Here is a 23,889-nt window from a genome sequence, read left to right on the forward strand (position 1 = left end):
CCACAAACTGCCAGAGGGTTTGCTACCTGATCCATGGGTTCTCATCCTTATTCTGCCATTGACTGGCAATGAACGTTGGTCAATTATTGATGATGGACCTTGGCAAATTATTGAGGTTTACTGATATGCAGGGTGAGGTGTTAGATGTCAAAGATCCTCCTAACTCTAAAGTTCAGTATGACATTGGAACACAAGTCTCACAAACGGCCTAACTATGAACTTGGCTACTGGCCATAGAACTATTGGTGTCAATCCTACAGCTAGAAACATGCCCCGAGCTCACACCCTTCTCTACTGGTGTCTTCCCCATTAACAGCTTTGACCCCTCAAACCTTTACTCCACAAGTAATTGTCGCAGGGCTCCCTGGTGTGTTTGATCCCTTTCTTATGACTGCCCCCATTACTATATGAGTGATATCATATATTAAGCGGGCTTTTGAAGACTTTCCTAAAACCTAACCACATTTGTACATTTCCTTCTATACACCAACAAGAAATCAATGACAAGTTCCAAACAATAACCTACAAACTAATTCTTGGAGCCAAAGCCATATGTAAAGTGTATACAGTTGACCCTTGAACAGCAGGAGGTAAGAAGAGGGATAGTGGTTAGTGGTGCCAATCCCCCAGGCAGTCAAAAGTCCAAGTGTAGGCCAGGTGCAGTGGCTCACATCTGTAATCCCAGCGCTTTGGGAGGCCGAGGTGGTTGGATCACCTGAGGCCAGGAGTTCAAGACCAGCTAACCAACATGGAGAAACCCTGTCTCCACTAAAAATACAAAATTAGCTGGGTGTGGTGGCTGGTGCATGCCTGCCATCCCAGCTACTCAGGAAGGCTGAGGCAGGAAAATCGCTTGAACCTGGAAGGCAGATGTTGCGGTGAGCTAAGATTGAGCCATTGCACTACAGCCTGGCCAATAACAGTGAAACTCCGTCTCAAAAAAAAAAAAAAAAAAAAAAAAAAAAAAAAAAAAAAAATCCAAGTATAACTTTTGACTCTACAGAAACATAATTACTAATAACGTAATATTGACTTGAAGCCTTACTAACGACATAAACAATTGATTAACACATATTCAACTGACATTACATATCAAGTAATTCAACTTTTTCTGTTATACCATGACTGTTCTCTGCATCTTGGGAGCACTTCCAGCATCATTAGTGATGGTACTTTGTATGCATCCCCTGATGTTGTTCAAGTTTACAGTATTGCACTGCATACAATAAAAATATGCAAGAGTCATGAGAGATCACGTTTTACTTTTAAAATTTTTTATCTAGGTAAAATATGTATATAAAATTTACGATCTTTATCATTCTTAAGTGTACAGTTCAGTGGTAATATATATAGTTATATTATTTTTTCCTTTCATCTTTCTCCTCCTTCCTTCCATTTCTGGCCTCTGGTAACCATCATTCTGCTCTCTATTTTCATGAGATGCACTTTTTTATCTCACACATTTAAACGTGAACATGAAACATTCGTCTTTCTGTGCCTGGCTTATTTCACTTAATATAGTGGCCTCCAATTCCATTCATGCTACTGCACACTATATGATTTCATACTTTTTATAGCTGAATAATATTCCATTGTGTATACTACCATGCTTTCTTTATCCGCTCTTCTGTGACAGACACTTACGTTGATTCCATATCTTGACTATTGTGAATAGCACTGCAATAAACAGGGGAGCACAAACATCTCTTACATATATTGACTTTCTTTCTTTTGCATATACACTCAACAGCAGGGTTGATGGATCATCTGGTAGTTCTATTTTTACTTTTTGAGGAGCCTCCATACTGTTTTCCATGTTGGCTGTACTAATTCACATTCCCACCAACAATGTGCTAGAGTTCCCCTTTTTCCACATTCTTACCAGCATCTGTTGTCTGTCTTTTTGATAAAAGCCATTTTAACTGGAGTAGGATAATATGCCATGGTGATTTTGATTTGCATTTCTCTGATGGTTAGTATGTGGAACATTTTTTCACATTCTTGTTGGCTATGTGTATATCTTCTTTTGAGAAATGTCTTTTCTGAAATTTTACTCATTTTAAAATCAGACTTTTTTTTTTTTGCTATTGAGTTGTTTTAGTTCCTTACATATTTTAGCCATTGCACCCTAGTCAAATGGACACTTTGCAAAAGTTTCTTCCATTTAGTAGGTTATCTCTTCTCTTCACTGGTTGTTTCCTTTGGTGTGCAGAAGCTTTTTAGCTTGATGTAATCCTGATTATCTATTTTTCCTTTTTTCTCTAATCTGTGAAGATATATTAGCATTTGGAAAATATCTAAAAGTCATTTGGAATAAAATTTAATTTCAAAAAGTTTATAGTCTTTTAGAATAATAGTATTTTTTAGAGATTACAGATACACAATAATTATATTACATGATGGTTATGCTTCATTCCTCGTAAAACATAGATAATATCTTTATCCTTTGCTACTAATATATTAAAGTGGCACAGAGAACATTGATCTCCTCATCTTTATTCTTAATGGAATCTACCAAGTGAAATCTGGGAAAGATGTTTCCGGTTTTAGTAGAGCAATGTTTCCTCTCTTATTGTTAAATAATTCTTGAATTCTCAGTCTCTCAGCTGAGATAGCTAATAAAATGACATTCACCATTAATCATGCAACTGTCAAAATACAGGTTTAAGGCTAAGTTTACACTCAATTCTGAAGTGTTTGTAATCACATTCATTATAACAATGTAATGTATAATTTAGCACAGGTGATTTATGCTGCAAAGTCCTTTATGTTTTTGCATCTTATTAAATCTAAACTTAAATATAAGCAATTTGCAAATCTCCAGTACATTTCACTAGACTTCAATGGGAAAATAAAATTTGATGTTTTAAACTTTCCTCTTATGCCAATCTGAAGGCACATTTTATTTATCTATCTCTTTTAACATGTATCTTTTGCAAACATGGATACTGGACTCTTTATGTGCCCAAGCACTAGTCCAAGATCTTCACAATATTAACTCAAATTTTCCCTGAAACTCCCTTGAGCGTCAGTAACATTACTATCCATATATGACAGATAAGAAATTGTCCAAGGTCTCCGACAAGTAAGAGTTGAGCTGTAACTCAAATCCAGACAACATAAATAGGATTTTGATCAAAGTATTTAAGAGGGATTATTTCACTCAAAGAAAATTTCCCCCTCCCTGTTATTTCTTGAACCTTTGAAACCTGGGTCTCTTAATTTTATCAAGAATTTAATTTTAAAATAATTTGTCAGGTCAAGAAGCCCACATGCAATATTTTTTTTCCAATTCATTAGGTCTGGAAAGATCATCTTCAAGCATGTGGAGGGGTGGGGAGCTGGGGGATGTGGAGGAGGCAAAGACCCAGGAAACACAGTGAACGTCTGTACCACATTGCTAAAGAATGAGGTCCTGAGAGCTGGAGGGCACTGGGTAGGGGCCTGCTCTGCTTTGAAGAATGAAGTCATGCTCAATGTTTTAAACTCATCAGTCCTGCCTATAAAAGGGATGTGGGTGAAAAAGAAAAAAAGACAAATTAGCATCATTTTTAAAAGGAGTTAAATATGTCAGGCAGTAAAGTGTCCTACTTCTGTCTTCAGGGAACATACATCAAACCAGCCTGTAGTTAGTTCTGTAATCAGTGAAATCATCTGCAAGGAATACTCCATCCCCCATTCTTGTTCCTACAACACATGCCTATTGAAGGAAATGTCACAGTTAGTCAAATGCATGTGGAAATACTCTGAGCATTACCTAATTGAAACATTGGGCCAACCTTTCTTCGAACAAAAAACAATTTGTTATAGCCTGCTGAAAGAAAGCACACCAATGGCTTTGACTAATGAGGATAATATAAATAGTCCAAATGATATATTGTTCAATTTCCCTGAGTTTTCAGGAGCACCATTACCTACATCTCATAACCACTTTTTGAGCCTGTAAGAAGAAAGCAAGGGCTAGTAGCTCTTTACAGATATTTATTTCTAAGGCATATAATAGATTTGTTGACAATTTGCCTTGAGAAATATAACAGTTGCTGCTTCTTCGTGCTAATACAGATCATTGAGAAAGCACATGTGATTACAAAATGTTGTTTTTATATAGATACTAATTTATTTATCATTCAAAACTACAAATGAAACAATGTATATAAATAGTGCAGTTGCTGGAACCAAGCAAGTGCTCAATAAACTGAATTATAATAATGCACATTTATGCCAGAAATGAAACTGTCCTTCTTATGTGTGTCACTGCTAGCATTATTCTGCTTCAGATTGTGAGTTACTAGGATAGGAATTTTTTACCTGGGACTTTTCATACTTCTGACACTGTGTACATCATTGGGCCTATATATGTACATTATTTCTTGAGATGAGGGGGTCAAAACTTTCACAGAGATTCTAAGGGGCATATTTCCTCCTCCAAAAGGTTAAGAACCACTGGCCCAGAGGAATCATTTGCCTTAACTTATACTATATAGAGCCAAACTTTGTTGTTTGATAAAGCCAAAAATATCTTTTTCAAAAAATAAATCATGTTTTAGACTTGGTTTGGTTGTGGGAAAAAGGACTTACAAAAATGCCTAACCTGAGGCAGCAGAGAAAAGGAAATACTTATGCTGCTGGTGGGAATGTAAATTCACTCAGCCACTGTGGAAGACAGTTTAGAGATTTTTCAAAGACCTTAAAATAAAATTACCATTTAATCCAACAATACCATTACTAGGTATATATTCAAAAGAAAAATCATTCTATCAAAAAGACACATGCACTTGTATGTTCATTGCAGTGCTATTCACAACAGCAAAGACAAGAAATCAACCTAGGTGCTCAGCCACAGGGAAATGGATAAAGAAAATATGATACATATGCACCATGTGGAATACTACAGAGCCATAAAAAAGAATGAAACCAGGTCCTTTACAGCAACATTGATGCAGCTGGAGCCTATCAGCCTAAGCAGATTAATGCAGGAACAGAAAACCAAATACCGCATGTTCTCACTGATAAGTGGGAGCTAAGTATTGGGTATGCATGGACATGAAGATGGCAATAACACACAATACTAGAGCAGGGAGAAAGGAAGGGAGGCAAGAGTTGAAAAACTACCTCTTGGCTACTATGCTTACTACTTGGGTGGTGGGTTCAATTGTACCCCAAACCTCAGCATCACGCAACATACCAATGTAACAAACATGCACAGGTACCCCCCAAATCTAAAATAAAATCTGAAATTATGAAAACAAAATACCTAATCTCGTACCTATGATCTCTTCTCTCACCACCATCCTCACTATGCAGGTATATACCTTTGCTAGAGTTAGTTTGGATTGAGAAATGGGGAAGGAAGTGAAGAAAGAAAGATTAAAAATAAAATTTTGGAGCGATTCAAGCCACAAAGATGTGGGCATCAGGGACTAGCATTATCAAAAAGAGGTTACCCCTTCTTCTCTTTTAGCCACAACCTCCTTCAAAGTTTCAAATGTCACATCGAAAATCCAGCTACTCAAGCAGAATACTTTTTTTAAAAAAAACCTCTCAGGGTTCCTTTCTATTTCTATGTCCAGTTCATAAATCAGAGGACAAATTCTTAGAATATTGAAACACAAACTTGAAGCAACAATGAGGAAATATAGTAGAAGGCAGTACTCAGAGAAACTTCTCTGGATGCTGTCAGAAGCTAGGAAGACTCAGTTCTCCTGCACATTGTACTGGTTCTGCTGCTCTGCTGGATAGCAAAAGTTTGCTTCTTCTAGTAGAGGAAGCAGATATGAGTTGGAGAAACATGTAAAACAAATGTGCTGTGCAAAAATTTTTATTTAAATCGTAGTCTATTTAATCATAAGTGACACTACCTCATGAGGTGAGTGTTTAACATCATTTTTCATCAACACAAAAGATAATGTATAAGTGCTGTATCAGATCATAATTGAAAGAATATATCACTCTCATCTTTGCTTGCTTTTGAAGAAAACTGAATGTTAAAACCCCCCAACCCTTGGATGTATACAAATGCTTCCTAGCCACTGGGGCAGTCTATGGATTCAGAATGTCTCCACACTGCTCATGGAAATAACATTTCACTTCCCTAGGTGCTTTGTGGGCTCTTGCAGAACACGGGTAAAAGATGGCTCAGTCCGTGGACAAAGAATCTGAAATACCTGCAAAGGTTATACATTTAAACCAAGGGCACTTAACAAGACTTGAAAGAATGCTCACAGTCCAGGCCATTTGACAGCGAAGTAGGTGCCACTGCTAAGGATCTCTAGAGTGAAATGTTGGAGTAGACCCAACTTCTCTATTAGACACAGCAACTGCAGTGTGTAGAGCATGTGATCTTTTTAGGGGCTCCCAAATTTTTATTTTCTTTAAAACCAGGTAAAAGAAACTAACTTTTCAGTCAGAGAAGAGAGTCTACATCTGTAATATTAATATATTTATCTTTATATTAACCCTATTGTAAAATGTAACATTTATTTATTTGTTGGAACAAAGGATCCACAGAGGCAAAAGTGACTAGGACCCACAAATGTCAGGGATACAAGCTCTGAAGCAGCCCAGTTTACTCAATCTCATTTCTAACTCCCAACCAGTTCTTATCCCTCTTCCCCAATTCTCAATAAGTTCTTCCTGTCCTTTACAATTCTGGCATCTTCAGTATTATCTGCCCCTATTTCTTTAGTTGTTCTCTATCTTTCTCCCTTCATTTGAAGGCAGCAAGACCCGTATTCATTTCTTTTTTTTTTTTTTTTTTTTTTTTTTGAGACAGAGTTTCGCTCTTGTTACCCAGGCTGGAGTGCAATGGCGCGATCTCGGCTCACCGCAACCTCCACCTCCTGGGTTCAGGCAATTCTCCTGCCTCAGCCTCCTGAGTAGCTGGGATTACAGGCACGTGCCACCATGCCCAGCTAATTTTTTGTATTAAGACCTGTATTCAAATCCCACCTTTACTAATGATCTGTCTGATAGAAAGGGTTGACAAGATTTCTAGCCTTTCTAAAACCTTGATTTCTCTATATATTAAAAAATAAGAGAAGGATTAAAAATCACCTATATTCAAGGTTGGAGTAAACATTACATAAGACAAGAAAGTAAAGTGCCTCACATAATGCCTGGAACATAATAAAAGTTCTGTAAATGCTGCATTGCTATTAAACCTATTACCTCTGTGGCTGCTGGAGCTGGTATTGTATTCTCCTATAGCGCATACTGCATATGGTATGTCTCATAACAAAGTGCGTAGCAGGTATTTAATAATCAGTTACTAGTTGAGAGAATTTCACTACAGCACATATTGTATTGTTAAAAAATTGGGCCGGGCGCGGTGGCTCAAGCCTGTAATCCCAGCACTTTGGGAGGCCGAGGCGGGTGGATCACGAGGTCAAGAGATCGAGACCATCCTGGTCAACATGGTGAAACCCCGTCTCTACTAAAAATACAAAAATTAGCTGGGCATGGTGGCGCGTGCCTGTAATCCCAGCTACTCAGGAGGCTGAGGCAGGAGAATTGCCTGAACCCAGGAGGCAGAGGTTGCGGTGAGCCGAGATCGCGCCATTGCACTCCAGCCTGGGTAACAAGAGCAAAACTCTGTCTCAAAATAAATAAATAAATAAATAAATAATTAAATCATATTCCTCTGGTAAATTAAAGTAGGCAAGGTAATTAATAGCCATTAAAATAGGTATTTAATTGACAGTATAACCTTGGAAACTAACAGGTTTTTATTAAATAATTATTGATAAATGTACTCCTATCTTTTAATATGAATATTTGCTAAGATATTAGATAACTATCACTTGAGCTATTTTATAATGGACCTCTATGCTGTTGGAAGGGTAGAAAAAATAAATGAGAGAGTTCCAAACCATTTCAAAATATCATAACTGAAGTCATTCACACATTATTTAATATCTCAGAACATAGATGACTAACTGATGTTTTAAAAATAAGCCATCAAATACCAGTTTCAAGTGTGTAGCTAAATGCTAGATAATTCTTAAATACTATTTTGTCTTTCTTGGTATTTTCCATTTGCAAATTGTAATCTGTTTTAAAATGAGAGCTGTTTCAAATAGATCTGTGAAATGTATATATATAACTTCTCCTATATATAACTTGTCTGTAGCTTTTAATTATGACTCTATTCTGGTGTAACATTTTGGGGGCAAAATGTATGTGACACCATAGATCATCTATACAAATCAACTTGTGTGAATATTATATTGTTGCCCATGTCAAAAAGCTTTGACTTGGAAAGGAGTACTAAAAGAAATGTTCCCCCTTACGTATATTAATTTTCTTATAAGTATATTTTATTGATTCCTAAACATGAAATATTCTAGCCAAAAGAACAATTTATTATTTTATAAATCTTTCTTCCTAACAGGAAAACATTATATTGTTTATGGGTAAATCAGAATGAAATAACAGACTCACTCTATTATATGATATTTTATGTTTCATTAACAATGTTTTCTGTATTTGTATGCAAATTTCTGATTGTAATAATTACATTGGAGAGAAGAAGGGAGATTAATGAATAGAATAAAGAGCTGTCAGAATAGTATCACTGTCTACAGAAATGATTTAAAATATGAAGATGAAAGATACGAATGATTCTCCAACATACAACATTGAAGGATTACTCATAAATTATTCACACTCCTAGTAAATGCATAGGACAGTAGAAAACAGAAACCCATTTTTCTAAACCAGTGGTTTTCAATCAGGGTTGACTTTGTCCCTCAACAGGCATTTGGCAATGTCTGAAGACATTTTTGGTTGACACATTTTGGGGAGGGGGTTGCTATAGGGATCTAACGGATGGAAGCCAAGAGTGCTGCTAAACATCCCAGAATAAATAGAATAACTTCCCTGGAACAAAAAAATGTCCAGCTTCAAATGTCATTAGTGCTGAGATTGAGAAACTCTAGTCCCTATCTGGTGATATGTCATGTAAATTAACTCTCCTTCACTGGTAATAATGAAACTAAGAGCTAACTAAACTAAAAGCTGCCTCTTGGACAATCATATACAAATTCTAATTAGCATAAGAAGAATTAAAATATAGACATTAATTTAACTCAAATAGTTCATTATGGCTAAGTAGGTACTTAACAATGTTTTATAAAATGTCTATTAACAAGTTAATCAAATTATCTTACTATTCATCAAAATGTTATTGTAATTGATTTTTTAACTGACTGGTATGCTTTATCTTTGCTTACTCTGCCATGTTAGTCCTTTGGCAAAATGGTAACATGCAGAGTTGATGCTCAGAAGGTAAGAGAATAGGGAAAGTAGAAATTAGGAGGCTTGATTAATCTTAAACTGGTTTCTTCTTTTTTGGTTATTTGGAGGTGGACAGCCTTTTAAATTTGCTGTAGTTTGAATGCCCCCAAAATTCTTGCGTTGAAATGTAATCCCCATTGTGATGGTATTAAGAGGTGTAGATTTTTAGGATGTGATTAAATCATGAGAGTTCCACCCTCATAAATGGATTAGTGTCATTTATGAGGGCACTAATTATAAAAGTGCTGCAGAGAACTAGTTTAGACCCTTTTGCTGCCCTTTGACTCTTTCCCCATGTGAAGACATAGAATTTTCCCTTCTTGCTCATTTCCTCCCTTCCACCATGTGAGGATGCAGCACAAAGAACCACACCAGACACCACCAAATGCCAGTGCCTTGATTTTCGACTTCCCACCCACCAGAACTAAAGGAAATAAGCTTTTTTCTCTATAAACTGCCTAGTCTCGAGTATTTTGTTAGAGCAGCACAAATAGATTAAGACAATGTTTATTTAAAATTTAAGAATGGTGTTCATTAGACCAAAATCTAATTTGAAATGTAGAGAGAAATTGTAATTTTTTCCCCTTGACCCATAAATAAAATATAATAAATGTTTAATTCATTTTCTTTAAATTTGCCTGCATAGGCTTTGGGGATTCAAATGAAACAGTTATTCTGTAATAGTTTGACTCTGGACTTTAGCCTTACATATATAGTGAGGACACTGGCTGCTGACAGAAAAAGAAAAAAAAAAAAGAACAGCTTGGAAAACTAAAAATTTGTAAGGCTCATGATATATATCTGCTTAGCTATTAATTTACAAATTCTCAAATACTCGAGAATTGATAGATTAGAAATTTTATTTCTAATAAAATAAAAAAATACTTTTTATTTGTATTTTAACTTTTGTGATGGTATCAGCTTGCTGTGAAACCTAAAGACCCTAATTAGATTAAATATAAAAGAGAAATAAGAGAAAAGTCTGTGAGTTAAAATTTAACTGGACTCCACGGTGAGAAAATTTCACCCCTGCTGATGACTTCCCCAGCTCATGAAGTCACTTGTGCCTAGTTAAGTGTCTAAAGCAGTCCATATTATTCATGCCACATTTTTCTGTTTACTAAGTTGACACTTTCTAAAAAATACTAGTGTTTATCAGACACTTTTTCATGTTATAAAATACAATACTTACTGTGGGACCACACATAAACTTTAAGACCTTGTGGAAAAGATTCTTATAAATTACCAACATACTTTTCTGCAATCGTCTGTAGGATTCATCCCACAAGAATTTTCTAATATTTTTATTGATATCATAGTAACGTTTTTCTGACATAATCTATTCTTTAAGGTCATGGCATGATAATTAACTTGTTTCTGATCAATACAACATTGGAGAAACATGTCATGGAAAATAGGAATACGTACTTTCCCACCAATCTTTTTTCTTACTTTATTGAGGTATAATTTATATGCAGTGTACATAATTTATATATATATGTGTATATATATATATATACACACACACACACACATGTAGACATGTATATTTGATATATTATATAATTTTAAACAGTAAATTGCAAAAATCTTAAGTTCACAGTTAATTAAATTTTTATCTATCGAGATAGCACCTAGTTATATATGTAACTGTCACCCAGATTAAGATAAGGACATTTGCCCAAAAAGTTCCCTCATGCTTAGTGGTACCACACCTTCTAGGTACCTGCTATTCTGACCTCTATAAACATAGATTAGTTTTGCTTATTCTTGAACTTTATATAAGTGAATACAGTATTTCTTTATATGTCTGGCTTCTTTAATTTTTTTATTTTTAATTGTTGTGATTACACAATTGTACATATTTATGGGATACATGTGATATTTTGACATAAGTGTACAATGTGCAATGATCAAATCAGAGTAATTAGGATATCTATCACCTCAAGTATTTATCATTTCTTTGTGGTAGGAATATTCCAACTCTACTCTTCTAGTTATTTTGAAATATATCATAAATTATTGCTAACTATAGTTGCCCTGTGATGCTATTGAACATTAGACCTTATTCCTTCCATTTGTGTTTTTGTGCCCATTAACAACCGCTCTTCATTCCACCTTCTCCACTGCCCTACTTAGTCTATGGTTAACCATCATTCTACTCTTTATCTCCTGATATCCACTTGTCTTCAGCTCCCACATATGACTGAGAGCATGTGATATTTGTCTTTCTGTTTCTGACTTATTTCACTTAATGTAATGTCCTCCAGTTCCATCCATCCTGTTGCAAATCGTAGGATTTTATTTTTATAGCTGGGTAATACACCATTGTATACACATATTACATTTTCTTTATCCATTCATCCATTGACAGACACTTAGGTTGATTCTGTATCTTGGCTATTATGAATAACGCTGCAACAAATGGGATATATTGCAGATATCTCTTCAATATAATGATTTCCTTTATTTTGGAAATAGCAGTGAGATTGCTGGATTATACACTAGTTCTATTTTTAGTTTCTTGAGAAATTTTGATACTTTTCACCATAGTGGCCGTACTAATTTACTTTCCCACCAACAGAGTACAAGCGTTTCCTCTTCTCCACATCCTTCTCAGCATTCATTATTGATGTCTGGCTTGTTTTTAATCAATGTAAGGTTTTGAAGATTCTTGCATATTTGTGTATATCTGTAGTTCATTTATTTTTTGTACCCTAATAGTATATAATATTGGATTTGTTTCCTTTCTTACTGAATTATTTTCAGCTGTTAGCTACTATGAATAAAACCAATATGAGTAATTTGTGTATGTGTGTCTTTTTATGGGCATATGACTTCATTTGTCTTAGGTGTTTAGCTAGAAGAATTGCTGAGTCATTTATATATATTTAGCTTTACTGGATACTGCCAAAGTTCTCCAAAGTTGTCAAACATTTCACACTCCCACCAGCAATGAAAGAAAAAAAAAATGCTTCACCAAAAAGGTTAAGAATATTTAGTTTAGAAATGATTACACACACATAAACATACACCAGTAGACAAAAGCACACCTCTCTCTAGATTTTTGTTTATTTTTTTAAACACTTTTGGTGTGGCTATATTATTTGTTCTTCAATTCAGAAGCAGATTGAGACAGCAATCCAAATAAAGCAAACTGAAAGGTCAAAACTTGAGAGGAACATATTTTAAAGTCTTCTCCATAGTGTAGACCAGTGTTTCCCACAAACATTTCCCACAAAAAATATTAATAGTTATTCTATTAAAAGCACATCAGATAAGTTTGATGTTGGACATTTGCCCAAAATGTTCCCTCATGCTTAGTGGTACCCACACCTTCTAGGTAACTGCTATTCTGATTTCTATAAACATAGATTACTTCTGCTTATTCTTGAACATCATATAAGTGAAATATATATTTTCCATACTATAAATGAACCACCATTTAAATTAGTATATTGGAGGTTCAGAGAAATCCTACTTAACTTTGCTTAACTCATTGCTTCATCAACCAATGGGTTTATTTGACCATGAAACTCTACTCTTTTTAAGTATGTCTATTAATATGTTTGAGAATAACATCTTCATCTTTTTTTGAATGAATCTTCAGATGTGAAATTCAATTTGGTTTAGTAGTAATTCATAAATTAGTGATATGGTTTCCTTAAAAATAAAAATTATGCCTATCCTGAGATTTTTAAAGCTCTTGGAAACAGATAGGACAGTGGCAGGGTGATTACTGTGTCTGGCTGTTACATTAAAAAAAACATGGCAGCTATACTACCTACCAAGGCCCAGTCAGCAACACCTCTCTTTTACTAACCATCTATACTTCAAAGCTCATAGTAGTATGTAATTTGACATGATATATTAGCAAATACACTTTCTGAGAGAATTAGTAGATATGTGATTAAACAAAAAAATACCAGTTACTACTTCCCTGGAATCACCTGTAGTAAAGTGTATACACTATGAGGAAATGTACAAGATTATACGTAGGATTCTTAAAAGAGAAAAAAATAGGGAAAAAACGTAGAACAAAAGTGTTAAGGCAACATTCACCCATCTCCAAAATGAACAGGTTAAAAAACAGTACATTTTGTTCACAAGAGAAACTACAGCCTTGTAAAATGATGACTGTATGAGAAGTGAATGAGAAATATATCTATCCCAAGCAAATTTAGTTTCATTTATTCAGTATGCTTTCTATAAAATAGTTCCATAAATTTTCCTCTTATTTTTTAAAGTAAATTCTACTAAATCTAGTTTAAAATTTCAAAAGTAGATCCAGGGACAAATCCAAGAAAAATAGCCCAGTTAAAAAGGAAAATGTGAAACCGATTTCATAACTAAGTGTGAGTCCTCACATGTTTTTGAACATTAATCACAATAAGTCCACTGAACACAATGAGCACACTAAAAAGAAAATCACTCACAATAAGGTGCCTTAGATACCTGGCTGGGATTCTCACTCTTTGGAAACGAGACCACAATTTCAATTTCAAAGCATACAATTTCTTGAAATAATTTTCATTTGGCGCTTTTCACCCGGGTTAACAGATTATTCCCAATTCAACCAAAGTGCAAATATAAAATTCACTTACCTGCACAAAACCACATGCTGTGAAGGCCTCAAACAAGGGCAGACTTGGGCGGTCTTCTCTGTAGATGGTGAGTTTGTACGTGATCAGGGTCTCACTGTGTGCTGGAGATTCATCCACCACAAATATTGAGATTTTGTTCATTCCTAAGCCCAAAGGGTAGCTGGCAAAACTGGAGAGAAAGAGGGAGAGAGAAAGAGAGAGAATATGAATAGGGGAGATTTACTCAGCCCAAACTGATTCATATATCAATATTTATTAATTGCCTATTTGAATAAATAACAGAAAGGTCTATATAATTTCATAAGAAACCTAAAATAGGAAAACAAACATCTCTCTCACAGTACTTTACTATGCCAAGAGTCTTCTTGCAGAGCAAGTTGTATCTTACATAATTAAAGAGAAGGAAATTAATATTTATTAGACACATTCTAAGATCACACATTATCTCATTTAATACAACTATGATTGTCCCCATTTTAAATGTAGAGATCATGACCCAGAACTGGTAAACACATCATTCAAAGTAACATAGAAGAGGGTTGGGAACCCAGGTTGTCCCAACTTGAATCCTTTCTTTCTACTAGACTTGGCTCCTAAGGGTTCCAAGTGCATTTCTTTTCCTACAGCATGGAACCATGGGTATCTTCTTTGCAATGGATACAGTACAGAATAAGGTTCTATCTTCTGTTCAAAATTATGAATGAAAGAGTTACTGACGTTTAAAAGTCAGTGTAAGTTAGGAAAGTTAGTGGTACTGTCTCCACAAATCGTGCTCCAATAGGTTTAGGCAATCACTTTTTGAATATTAAAAAACTTGACGTCTTCAACAATCTTAAAACATAACAACAAGTAAAATTTTTCCTTATTTGATCTTCTCTATATTTCATGCAACAAGATCATTTCTTGTTAAACTAGTTACAAAGATGAGCTGCAAAGGTTGCCAATCTTTAAAAACAAAACAAAACAGGGTGGGCACAGTGGCTCAAGCCTGTAATCCCAGGACTTTGGGAGGCCGAGACGAGTGGATCACGAGGTCAAGAGATCGAGACCATCCTGGTCAACATGGTGAAACCCCATCTCTACTAAAAATACAAAAAGTTAGCTGGGCATGGTGGCGCATGCCTGTAATCCCAGCTACTCAGGAGGCTGAGGCAGGAGAATTGCCTGAACCCAGGAGGCGGAGGTTGCGGTGAGCCAAGATCACACCATTGCACTCCAGCCTGGGTAACAAGAGCAAAAACTCCGTCTCAAAAAACAAAACAAAACAAAACAAAACAAAAACCTGAAAGGGGAAAGTTCACACCCTGGGAATCTTTCAACTGATCTTATGAATCAGCTTTTCTGAAGCACTTTCAAAATTTGCATCAAATGTCTGCTTTCCAGTATGGTGTCTCAACAAAGTCCCAGGCAACATCCTCATACCTTGGCCCTGCCTGCTCATACAGGTGCACCTTGCACTGACACTTAGAAGTCTCCACACCAATTGTCACTGTTACCACATCAAATGGGACTTCAGAGTAATAATCTTTGATCTTTGGATTAAACTCAGGATTTAGTTTCAAATTCGGATGTGTGAAGATCTGCTTGATATGACACGGTGTATCTTTATCTGTTAAAAAAAATGACAGAAAAAAGACAACTGTGAAGTGGATAAGTATCTTTAAATAATATACGATCAAGGTTTTTCTTTTTCTGTTTCCTTTTAACAACTTCAATGATCCCTACTGACTTTTCATTCAGTACCATGATCATAGCTGATTTGTGGCTGCAGCTAGCTTTTCAATTCTGTAGAATTTGCCTCATATATCAGCTGTTGATTTTAGTTTGTGTTATATAGACGGTGTTTTTTGCTCAGCCCTTGAAAGTTTAAAGGCACAGAAGGTAGGAAAATGTCTCTCCTGCAGATTGATAACATTTTTATGATATTTACTGCATGTATCAAGCAACTATGTAAGTGGAGGTGATGGCTCTGTGGGCTGGTGGCAGAGGAGACCAGCAAGGAATGAGGAGAATTTCTTGATGTGAAGCGTCACTGAAATGCCATTTAACTGATATAGTATCACATAGGCAGTGTGGTGCAAAGACTGCAAACTCAAATATTATACCAAACAGACACATAAGCAAGGGCATCCTGAAACTGCTCCCTTCCCAGGCCATCTTACTTGGAAAAGTATCATCAAGTATAAGAAGGAAATACTATATTCTGCTCCATCCTGTCACAGAATCTAGAATACTACTTCATATCATTGATTCCGAGGCATTAAAAAACTATTTCTCTTTGTTAGCCCAATTGTTTACAGCTGTATCTCCGTACACAAACAAAAAAGAAAAAGAAAAATAGCTTTATAGGCACATACACCAGCTACTGTTAAGTTATATTCAATATTAATGTTTGGAATAAACAAATTACCCAAAAGCTTAACAGTGTTTTTCAAAGAAATGTCAAGAAGTATTTAGTTCCATCAATACTTTCCAATTGCCAATAAAATGCCCAAAGATAAACATAGAAAATTCTATAAAAATCTTTAAAATGAAAGTATCTTGGTGTGGCCTTACATAAAATGTTCAGAGGGATTTAACAACATATAAACAAAAAAGATAACATGGAATTTGCTACAGGAAGCTATGAAACTGAACATAGAGAAAGGAGATCACTTTATTAACTGTTGATTTTTCCTCTGCTTTTAGATAAATATAATACTGATTTTTCTAAGGTCAAATCTGATGATTTGTCTTCCTTTCTTTAGTGGTTTCTCATCATTTCCAGAGTCAAGTTCAAGCTCCTAAAGAGGCAAACAAGGCATTTCACAAGCCCTTCCTTGATTTGCTCTCCAGCAGCACTGCCCAATATGCCCAGACTTTGTCTTCAACAAGACCAAAATTTTTATTTTTCTTTGATGGACATGGAGATGCACCACCAAATCCATGACAGTGAGTACCACCAGCCCATATGGATGTTTCATTCTAGTTCTGGGGACTAGGTCTCTATGTAGCTCCCGTCATGGACTAAAAGAATTAAAAATTTTAAAGAACCTATATATTTATGACCCATATTCTCTAGTTTTCTTAGGCTATGGAAGAACAACAAATTAATGTATAAATCACAAACAGTAGTTATACAATAGATATATATTAAAATAGATACATTGTAATTTTATTTCATAAAAAAGTCTTAATAAAAAATAAATATCTAGTAATGTTGGTTGAATAACTCATTAAATTGGGTAAACTATCTGCTTCATTAATTTTACTTGTTATTTGTCCTAATGGTCAATCAAAGATAGTATCTGGCTGATTGATGTAGGTGGACTGCATCTATAATTTCAATGATCATAACAGCCTCTGAAATCTTCTTATAATAAAAAAGAAAAAAGAATGAAGGCAGAAATTATTTTTATTAGAAGTCATTCTATAAAGGACCACAGTTTTTAACTCAAATTCAACCACTTATTAATAATACACTCTTTTTCATCAAAGTTTTTTCTCCAGTATTTTCTTGTGAAAGACCCTGAGAAAAGCACAATTAAAAAAAAAGGATATTATTAATCATGAGATTTGATTCAAATGGCTGCAAACTCAACATAATATTAAACAAGCTGGAGCTGAGATATGGACTGAGCTTTGGAAATGACCATTGCCCAGGCAAAAAGGGAATATCAACACTTGCACTTTTATGCCCAGAACTAGCTAAGTGAATAGCAAAGAGGAAGATCTTTTTTCAAAATAAAACATAAAAGATATACTTTAACTTAATAGGATATATTTTTATAAAAATTCTCTGAGAGTTAATTTCCCTGCAGTTTATGCTGTCACTTAATAGTCACAGTTTTCAAATGGGGCTTGCTTTCCTTAGGAACTGAAACAGCCCTAGATGACCTGAAATAAATGTGCAATCATTCTCTTCAGCAAATGCTTACTTTTGGTTTCATCAGAAAGTCTCTGCCTCTTGTGTGAGCACTATCTCCTAAACCCCTGTCTGAATGCTGATTTAGTTCTGATATCATCTTCAACTGAAGTATCAGTGTTGCCGCCTACAGACACCTGGTGTTTGCTTGGTATCTTAACCTTCCCAGTCTCAACTTGTCTCAGGCCAGCTTACCTGAGATCTACGGAGAACCCAGCATGAGGTACAGTGGTAGCAGGCTGCTTAACCTATTTGACAAGGATCTATGGGAAAGTTGTTTGAAGATTTGGTTGCTTTTAATGGATTTCTTTTAACTGCAGAATTTTATTGACCTCTTGAGGAATAATCATAACTCATATTGAACATGAGAAGAGCCTAGACTCTAAAATAATCCCACCTGTTCTGAGGCATCATCACATTATTTTTTAAAATCTTATATTATACCACAAAAGCAAGAAGATTAATTACTAAAGATCCAGGCAGGACTAATTTTTATCATCATAAAAACATGGACAAAGTTAAAGAGCCATCTAACATGTTAACATCATCTGCACCATATTACCTGGCAACTGAAAAAAGAAATAAGTGAGATCATCCAATGCAATCCTTTCATTTTGCAAATGAGAAAATAGAAGCCCAAAGAGGCAAACTGGCTTTCTTGATGTTGAACCTCATCTTGGGCTTGGCACAAAGTAGACCCTCAACAAGGGTTCACTCTAATTTTGCTCCTAGTTTTCTCACTAGTCCTTTTCACACCATACCCTAGACAACAGTTTTCCAGGAGAATGGCATAGCATTTATTTTTCTAGGGGTAGGAGCTTGGGTGATGAGTGCAAGGAGGGAATGACATAAATAATACCTGCTATCTTTATTCTCTATTAGCAATACTTTATTTAAAATGCCACTTTTTTTAATTGGCTATATATGTTAATTCTATTAAACCATATTATCATAACATCTCAGCCTACCATGATCTTAACAATAGTGATAAAACCTCGTGAATGAATTAAACCAGATTTTATATTGTAAAAATTAGATTTTATTAAATTCAAAGAATTCTATTAATAATAAATTAGGCCAGGTACAGTGACTCATTTCTGTAATCCCAGTACTTTGAGAGGCTGAGGCGGGAGGATCACTTGAGGCCAAGAGTTTGAGACCAGCCTGGGCAACATAGCATCTCTACACAAAATTGCAAAACTATCCAAATGTGGTAGCTCATGCTTGTAGTCCTAGCTATTTGAGAGGCTGAGGCAAGTGGATTGCTTGTGCCCAGAAAGTCGAGATTGCACTGAGCTATGATGGTTCCACTGCACTCCAGCCAGGACAACAAAGTGAGATCCTGTCTCTAAAAAATAAATTAATGAATAAAATAATATAATAAATTAAATCTATACTTTTTTTAGCTTTAGTGTTTTACTGGAATTGATTTTTTATTTGTGGAATTCTAAATTTTCTAAGTTGATTTTTAGCACCAAATATATACATATACATATACACATATGCACACACATATATTTTAAGGTATTCATTGTCAAGAAAAATCTTCCTATATAAAACTCAATCTTTCTACAATATATTATAGAATACTAAGAAAACTCAGGAGTTTTTCTTTTTCTTTTCTTTTAGAGACAGGGTCTTGCTATGTCACTCAGGCTGGAGTACACTGATGCTATCACTGTAACCTAGAATTCCTGGGCTCAAGTGATCCCCCTGCCTTGGCCTCCCAAGGCACTGGGCATATAGGTGCATGGCACTATGCCTAGCCTAGTTCAGAAGCTTTGAACAGAGAATCTGAAGACTCAGCTTTGTGATACAGCTCAGACATTTAATAACCCTGTGACTTTGGAAAAGTCACTTAGACTCTCTAAGATGATATATTTGCAAGACCATTGTAGTAATAATACTGACCAATATAGAGAAAATTATTTTTTAATTTAAAATTAATACAAACTTAAAAGTATTTTTCTCCTATTATGGCTTAGTTTAAAAATGAATTAAAAAATAAATTGAAAATTGGCTTAAAAACTCTCGTTACAAAAACACTCCACTGAAGTACTAACCATTACAGCAACAATCTAGTGAGAAAGAAATCACTGCCAAGTAGTGAGACCTCTGAAGATCAATGTATAAAGCTGATAAGCCAAGCTCTTACACTTGAAAGGCTTCCAAGGCAATGCCGTAGAACCCAAAAAGTCCCTCAAGGTAGGTTTGGAAGTCACTGTCCTTAAACAAATGTAATATTTTATGTTTTTATGCAAAAGTGATAGATACTGACTCCATCAGAAATCTAATAACTTCTAAAAATTTACTTTAAAAATTATCAGCCTAAAGATACCCAAATATAATAAAATGATGAGTTTTTAATTCAAAGTGGTACTGTTTCCTAATTGTCAATTATGCAGCTAAAGCTCTTTAATCTCAACTCACCATCACTGCAATGTATTTCTTTATTTTCATCCTTAATTTTTAGAACTGCAACTAAAAAAAAAAAAGAAATGTAAATTTAAAATAAAAACCATTAATCAAATTTTTAAAATATACATTCAGCTATCAAATTAGATAATTTAATAAAACACTTTTAACTTTTATTATACCAGTGAACATTTCTAAGTAAAACTGAAAACTATAATAAAAGAAGTTATTTTATTCAAAGCTCAGAAGAATGATTATTTCAAATGGAAAAACATTAAGGGAGAAAATGATGGCTTAAATGCCATTTATTGCCTGAAGTTAATCAATCAAGATTTCTCACCGGTTCTATATCCTAAGACTGTAGTTTCCCAAATCATTAGAATTATAGAAGGTCCATTCAGTTGGTCTCACTAACATTTACTCTATGTTTTTTTAATTCAACCAAATATTTATTTTAAAAGCTCCTTAATAAATATTTATGAAACAAATAAATGAACAAAACACTCAGAGTGGTTAAATCATTCATTTATAGAGGAAAAAACTGGTGGGCAAAAGAAAGGTAGTTTCTCTCAGTTCTTCATTGCACCTACTGATTCATTCTATTGAATCAGTGATTCTCAAACTCTAGCCTCAGAATCATCAGAAGGGCTTATTAAAACACAAATTCCTGGGTCTCATCCCCAGAGATAGTGGATTGAGTAAATCTGCATTGCTAAGTTTTCCAGGTGATTCTGGGGAGACAGGGATACACATTGAAAACCACTGTATTGGGTTAAATCCTGTTTCATAATAGAAAATCTTTGAACTAAAAAAAAATTAAAGACACATGGGTGAATATTTCTTTTCATTTTTTTCTTTTTAAACTTAGAAGTATTGTTTTTCCTTGTTAAAAAAAAAAAAAGCTTAGATTTCCTTTGGAAGGAAAAAATGAAAAATTGAGATAAACCAAAGAGGAAAAATAAAAATCACCATTAATTTTTCTTGAGGTTCATGATGAGGTAGTCAATTGTTAGGTTTAATCATAGATCATAAACAACTTTCATGTCATAAATATTCTTTCACAACATAAGAATGGGTTTACAATATTTTATTTGATTACTCTAGCTTAATTTGTGTGTCCAGTCCATTCTTACTGCAATAGTCATAAATTCTATTTTTATTGATGATTTACGTAATCAAATTTTGTATACATTATTTCCTTAAAACAAATATTTAGAAGTAAAATTTCTAATCTATAAAAATAACTTTTAAAGCTTTTCTTATATTTTGTTAAGTGGCCCCTTAATAGAGGTTGTTCTAATTTATATACCCACTAGCACAATACTTATTTCCCTACACTCTCCCCAATTCTACTATCTTTTTCAAGTTTTATTTTTAATTGACACATTATTCTGGGGTATAGTGTGAAATATTTCAATACATGTATACATTGTGTAATGATTAAGTCTTGCTAACTACCATATCCATCACATCAAACATTTATCATTATTTGTGGTGAGATCATTCAAAATCCTCTCTTCCAGCTATTTAAAAATATAAATTGGCTAATGATAGTCATCTGACTGTTTAATAGAGCAACAGAATTTTTTCTTCTATCAAACCATAACCAATCTCTGGCCATCTTCGTCCCTCCCTATCCTCCCTGTTCTCTAGTAACTACTATTCTACCCTCTATGAGAGCATAAAACTGGTAACCTCTCTCTATTCCGTGAGATCAAATGTTTTCAATCCCACATGTGAGTGAAATTATGGGGTTTCTATCTTTTTGTGTCTGGCTTATTTCACTTAACATTCTCCAGGATTATCTATGTGACAAACTGACAAATAACAGGATTTCTTTCTCTTTTATATATACCCCCATTGTCTTTACCCATTTATTCACTGATGAACACTTAGGATGATTCTATACCTTGGATATTATGTGTAGTGCTGTAGCTAACATGGGAGTACCAATATCTCTTTAACATGCTCATTTCCAGTAGTGGGATTGCTGGATTCCCTCTCTGTTATTTTTTTTAAATTCTTTCCAAATTTGAGGAATAACAGCATTTTCTCATTTAATTTTCATTTTTGATTGCTAATGAGGCTAAATATTTTACTTTTTTGTGAGGAAATACTTAATTTTTATGTTGAAATACATGGGAATATATATATATATATATATATATATATATATATATATATATATATATATTTACCTTTTTTATTTTCTGTTGCATCATATGGCACTTGTGGTTTTTCAATGTTTTTATCCTCCGTGAAAGAATTCCTGCAAATGCAATGCCAGACAACTCTGGATTAATGAAATGAACAAAACACATGGAAATTATATCTAACACACTATCTTTTCTTCTGTATGGGCACAGTTACTTTGATGAACACAAAAACACTTTCTGCATTTCAGTCTTCAAAACTGGCAATCTACCCTCTAATGAAGTAGGTGGAAATCTCATCATCCCTAATCAGTAGAAGCACATTTGAAGAAAACCAGGGTAAAAAGTCACTCTTCTGTCCAAATCCAAGGAATCTTAGATAGCTTGGGTCCAATAGAAGTGATTCAAGAATACACATTCTTATTGGAAATCTGTTTGGCTGTAGTTATACTGTTTTGGAGCAAAATGTCTTAGAAGCACTGAGACAGCCTGAGAAGAACATACATTTAATTGAAGAAATGTAAGTGTATCATTCAGAAAATGACCTATGTCTTGCCAAGTCTTCTACCCTTAAACTGTAATTAACAGTAGTGAATCGTAAGGGTTAGTTATATTCCGGTGTGTTCACCTCATTTTCTGTGTTGTATAACTAACTAAATACTTTGCCAGACTGCCCTTTAAGTCCTCAAATTTGAGACCAAAATAATTTAAATTGCAGATAGAAAAACTGCTGGTGCAGATGATGAACACCAGGCATGATCATCTGTAGGCCCCTGACAAGACTTTTCTGTGCTGGTGCAAATCTCTGTTTCCACCCCAGCACAATAGAGATAACAATGTTTACCTTACTTCACAGCGATGGTATGAAAGTTAAATACAATTTTATCTGTTAAATAACATTTTAGAAATATGTATTGTCCCAGATATTGTGCTGGGTACTGTAATGGAAAAAAGATGAATAAGACATATTCAGTACCTTCCAAATGTAAACATCAGCTAAGAAATTTAAAAGCATCAAGGAATTAAAACTATTGCTAATGGTGGAAGCCATGATAATTTTTTGCAGTTTTATTTTAAAAGCTGTTTATTCCAAGTGACTCACAAAAGACACAACCCTGAAATGCACAGAAATTGAAGTTTGGAAAGGTTGCTATCTTAATATAATGAGGCACTGTATATAAAGGCATCCTGCAGTGATTTTCTACATAATTTTGTGAATAAATTGTTTCAAATCCAGGTGGATTTTTATTGAAAACATTTCCTTAGAGCAAAGTACAATGCAACTTTATTTCTAGTAAGGTAACATTAGCATATAGTGCACAACGCTGATTTTAAGATTTTCATTCTGTTCAGATTTACACTAATTCTTTTGAGATCTCTGGATTTTGAGCCTCAGAATACATATATAACTGTTAACTAGTACCGTAATGCTTTTCTGACTTTATCTCTTTTCATCTCACTGCTACAAGAGGATGGTCTTTACTTAGAAGGAAAGATGAAGTCATTGAACACAAGTAGT

At 34.5% G+C, this 23,889-nt stretch overlaps 1 protein-coding gene across 8 annotated transcripts in view; it reads right to left on the reverse strand.

The window, feature by feature from the left end:
• The window catches only part of CPED1 (cadherin like and PC-esterase domain containing 1), a 310,759-nt gene that overhangs the window by 136,097 nt on the left and 150,773 nt on the right, over positions 1-23,889 (reverse strand). For all 8 annotated transcript variants that reach the window (XM_074379153.1, XM_074379151.1, XM_074379152.1 and 5 more), the window contains 4 exons: positions 22,416-22,486; positions 20,233-20,283; positions 15,321-15,507; positions 13,899-14,067 (listed from right to left, as the gene is read on the reverse strand). In XM_074379153.1, coding sequence (XP_074235254.1) covers positions 13,899-14,067; positions 15,321-15,507; positions 20,233-20,283; positions 22,416-22,486 — 478 coding nt within the window. The remainder of the gene's footprint in view (positions 1-13,898; positions 14,068-15,320; positions 15,508-20,232; positions 20,284-22,415; positions 22,487-23,889) is intronic.

Source organism: Saimiri boliviensis, chromosome 10 (genome assembly GCF_048565385.1).
Source record: "Saimiri boliviensis isolate mSaiBol1 chromosome 10, mSaiBol1.pri, whole genome shotgun sequence".
NCBI lineage: Eukaryota > Metazoa > Chordata > Mammalia > Primates > Cebidae > Saimiri > Saimiri boliviensis.